General features: G+C 38.3%; 1 protein-coding gene across 1 annotated transcript; it reads right to left on the bottom strand.

Moving 5' to 3' along the window:
- Positions 1 to 369: 369 nt before the first annotated feature.
- On the bottom strand, positions 370 to 1342 carry TVAGG3_0298660 (protein of unknown function, DUF4106 family; the record flags this gene model as incomplete). The annotated part of the gene is made up of 1 exon (XM_051229449.1): positions 370 to 1342. A coding segment is annotated over one exon (973 nt), but the record flags the coding sequence as incomplete, so codon positions are not given.
- Between the last annotated feature and the right edge of the window lie 3606 nt (positions 1343 to 4948).

Raw genomic sequence — 4948 nt, 5'->3', positions numbered from 1 at the left:
AATCTTGGTTTCCTTGTTCTCTACTTCTTTTATGTCCTTGCTCTGTTTGTGGTTGTTGTGCTGGTTGTGGAGGTGGTTGTTGTGCAGGGTTTTGAACTGTTGGTTGCTGTGCTGGTTGTGGAGGTGGTTGTTGTGCAGGGTTTTGAACTGTTGGTTGCTGTGCTGGTTGTGGAGGTGGTTGTTGTGCTGGTTGTTGTTGTTGTGGTGCTGGATTTTGAACTGTTGGTTGTTGTGTTGGTTTTGGTGCATGCCTGTGTCTGTGTCCATGTGACGATGTAAATGTTTTAGGTAGTCCTGGTGCAGGTGCTTCTCTTGGAGGGTTTGGTGGTATATAAGTTCCACTAGCTAGTATATAAGTTCCACCAGCTGGTATATAAGTTCCACCAGCTGGCACATATGTTCCATCTGCAGCATAATGTCCTACCTGACTTTTCGTTCTTAAGAAAGCATTTACTAGGTCTCTTTTGGTCTGTTGTAACTCTTTTTCTTGACTTTCCACAACAGCTGTTCTAACGGCGTCATGGGCACTTTGAACTGCCTGTCTCGTTGCTGCATCTGTTATTTTCGTCATATTTTGTGCTACTTCTTTTAACTCTTTGTCGAAACCTTCAGACTTCAGTTTCTTTCCAGATGAGAAGTCGTTCACTAGTTTCACCTTACTATGAAGAGCTTCGAAGGCGTTCTTAAAGTCAGCATTCGTTAAAGCTTCATTTGAACTGTCTTCATCCGCTTGTATTTTTGTCCTTATTGACCCTATAAGTTGGGCTGCTTTAGCGTTGGCTTGGGCGTCTAACCAGTCATTATTAGCTTTTATATATTCTGCGCTTTTCATTGCCTTTTGCATGGCTGCGTCGTTATTTTTACTTTCTTGTGCTAAGTTTTCATACTGTACGGTTTGGTTTTGCAACTGTAAAAGTTTTTCTGCCTTTACATTTGCTTCAACTTCTTTTTTATACTCATCGCTATCCATATATGTCTTCAGGGCTTTTTGTTTTATTTCTTCATCTTTCAGTACTTTATATTGAGTAGTATGGTTTTTCAAATTTATAACATCTTGTTCCATTTTTGCTACTTCTGCTGCTTTTTCTGACACTTTTTTCGCATATTCCTCTGTACTTAGTTCTTTCAGTTGTTCTTCTTTCTTCTTTTTCTCTACGTTTAACTCATTGAGTTTCTTTGTGTGTCTGTCATATTCTAGTTTCTTTTCGTTTTCACTTATTTGTTTCTGTATGTCTATGTTTGACTTTTTGACATCTGTTATTTGATTTTTGAGTGAACTCAAATTCATTTGACTTTGAGGGTTATAAGCTGTTCCGTCTGCAGCTCCACCATAGCCTGCCATTTTCGCTAAAAGTGCCGCTCTTAAACCTCCACTCTGTGCACCAATAACTCGGTTTAAAAGCATAGGGTTGCTTGACATTTGTTGCAACATAGTGGGGTCATTCAGCATTTGTTGTTGCAACTGTTGTTGTGGTGTCAGTTTTACTATTGGATGTTTCAATGCTCCCTTCCTCTTACGTATATTCTTACGTAGCTTACGTGGCATTTTAAGTGAAGTTAAAAAGCGGTTTTATACTAAACATCTTCGGGGCTAGAGGGCGCAACGCGCCTGGAAGCCCCACTACCTTTTTTTTTTCAAGTAGATGTGATTTGATTCTGTACAACTAAATATTAATATATTTAAAACATTGTAGAATTAAAATTTTTGACGATATCAATTTATAAAAAAAATGCAAGCGAATCCTTTTAATAAAGCTAAGATACGATTTGCTTCACTTTGTCCACCTAGTAAAGTGTTCAACACAGGGAGCATGGACTGGGAAGCATGTGGGCTACTTGCATTAGCCGGTAAAGGCACAATTTATCTCTATAAAACTACTAAAAATGATATTTCTTTCTTATGATCCATTGAAATTCTAAATTCTAACATAACTTGCCTTAAATTCCACTATGAGCTACCTTATCTTGCAATTTCAGACGATTGCGGAAGAGTTTTGTTATGGGATTGTGAATCAGGTCTTACACTCGGAATCACTCGTCAAGTATCTGAAGCTCAGTATGTATCGGAGCTTCAATGGTCCCGTAAAATCGTTTTAGGCTTTGCAGAACCAAATACAATTTATAGTATCGATTTTTGGCCGTATGAAGCTGAAGATCAAGCGAAAAACTCACGAATACTTTGGAAGATAGATGTTCCTGGTACATATACAAGGATGGCTGTTAATAGTTCAGATATATTCACTGCAATTCTATATTCTAATGGTCCATCCTTTACAATTATCACGTCAAAGAATGCCAAGCAGGCTCCAACATCTCAATCTCAATCCCATACTTTAGATAAATCAGAAAAAATCGTAGAAATTCAACATCATCCCCATATTAGTAATATTTTATTAATTATGCTTGAAGGAAAAATACTTACGTTTAACATAGCGACCAAATCTGGCCGAAATCTTGTAATCGATGAATCATCCCAATCATCTTTCCATAAACTGCTTCCTTCTTTAACAAATGACAACGAAATTACAGTTTATGGTCAAGACTCGTCACTCAGTATCTATATCTGTAACGAAGACTACATTTTTACAAAATCAGGAACAATAAAATTGAAAAGAGAGCTGTTTGACTTAAAATCGAAGTATTTACCACTATCCGCTGCATGTAACCGTGCACTTCCCGAGCGATACATCGCGTTCTCTCCATCAAATGGCTTAGTTATGTTTGCCATAAAAGATGATATACCTTACGTCATCGCGCAGTCTCAAATTATACCACAGATACCAACCTGTTACGATTTCTACGACGGAATCCTTGCTTTCGGCACTCCAACCGGAAAGATAATTTTCGCAGACGTTTCAGAAGGGAAATACACACAGAACTACCTTGCATCCAGCACATCCATTGAAAAGATCAAGTTCCTTACCAAAGATGTCCTTCTGTGGTACTCAAAAACCGAGTGTGGATCAATAAATCTTCCCAAGCGCCAAGTTATTCCAATCCACACTCGCCTTGGCCCTGCCACAGACCTAATATGTTCAGAGGAGCTCGGCGTTTTCGTCCACGGCAAATACGACCTTGGTATTTTTTATGATGTCAAACAAAAGCCGATGACTCTTCAAACATCCATCACCGCTGTTGCAGTCCAAGTATCCAGAATACCAGCAACATGTTTCCAAGGCGATACTCCCAATTTCGCCGTATTATTATCTACCGGAGAAATCCAAGTCTACACATACAAGAACGGCATAGCACAGATGCCTGTTCTGAGGCTGCGTAACTCACGGGAGAACTCCAGGACAACTTGTCTTGCTTGGAAAGGCGATTGCATCATAACTGCTGACACAGACGGCGTAATTATGTTTTACGACTTTGCTTTCGGTACATCGAAGCAAACATACTCTCCTTTCATCGACATAGACAGGATAGAGTTCGAGAGATCATCCAGCGGATTGTACGTACACGCGAGAGACGGAAAATTTGGTTTTTCACTTGAAAAAGTGGAAAGTTGTCCTTTTTCTGTTTCCTCATTCGCTGTAACAGGAAATGGACTCGTCCTCGTCTCCCCGCTCAATGACGAAGCCGTGAAATTCGTTATTGCAAGAGACTGGAGATCTGTAAAAAGAATCACTTCACCTGCCCTCTTAAAACCGCTAAAAACCGCCCAGCAACGGTTAGAGCTTATGGGTGAGCAATTATTAACGAATCCTACTACAGGAACATGGTCAGAAGCACTTCAAATAGCTGAGATAGCTAATGACCATGGATTTCCAACTGATTCCATTATTTGGAAGTGTGTTTCACGTAGTTTGGGAGGTCCGAGGTTGCAAGCACGCATTCCATGTTTGGAGGGAAAGAAGAAGTTGTTTCCGCGTTGAGGATTCAATCTTCTCTGTTTTCTCCTGCAGATACTCCGATTTCTGCCATTTTCAACTTGTTGTTCAAGTTCAGAATGGGTGATAGAAGAGGAGCTGTCGAAGTTTTCAAGAGTCTCTCCAACAAAAGCGAGTTCACAATAGTGGCAAGCATTTGTTCGGCGTTGCTTCTCGGTTACGAAGATAAAATTTTGCCACAAAACGTGACAGAATTTTTGATAACAACCGCTGTTCCACTTTTTGCACAGCACAGATTTATAGAAGGCTGTATATTGATGCATTTAGCTGGCGCTAATCTTTCTGCCGCAAGATATCTTCAGGACAACGGAAGATGGGAAGATTCTGTCGAAGTCTGCAAATTGGAAGAGTTTTCGAATGAGTCGAAGAGTTTGTTGAGAAGAGCCGCCCACCACTTCTTGGATACTGGAAATGCAATGAACGCTTTGTTGCTGTTCATATCAATAAGAGATTTCCATCCTGCTTTGGCAATTTTGATGCAGATAAAATACAAAGCTCTCGCGTTTCATTTGATGATGTTCTTGGATAGGGCTGATGTAATTAAGCCGTACGACGAAGACACTTCGAGATACGCAACACAGTTTGCGGATTTGGATACTTTGAGACAGGATATAATTGTCAAATATGACAAAATAATTAAGAAATAATTTTATTTGTATATTTATTTTCTTTATTTATAAAAAAAAGTCGAAAAAAAATGAAATTGTTTATATCGCATTTTCAATGATCTTTCAAGCCAGTTGTCAGATAGAAAAAAATTACGCATTTAACAAAGTTAAAGGGGAAAAGCATCCTGAAATTACGAAACATTTTAAAAAAAAATAAAAAAAAAATAAAGTGGGAAAGTCTGGAAATGATATGCTATGTATTGTAATTTTCAAAACTCAGCTTTCTAATGGAGCTATCACTTGTTACGTAAACTATATATATCGAATCAAAAGTTTGCCATGTTGTAATTTGATTTACAAGACATGATTTAATTAAAAAATAAAGGGTTTAAAATATAAAATAAAATATTTATCAAAGAAAAAAAGTTAAACTAAAAAATATATCAAAAT

The sequence above is a fragment of the Trichomonas vaginalis genome, chromosome V, assembly GCF_026262505.1.
Source record: "Trichomonas vaginalis G3 chromosome V, whole genome shotgun sequence".
Lineage (NCBI taxonomy): Eukaryota > Parabasalia > Trichomonadida > Trichomonadidae > Trichomonas > Trichomonas vaginalis.
The sequence above is the reverse complement of the archived record's forward strand: the minus strand, read 5'-3'. Positions and strand labels throughout refer to the sequence as shown.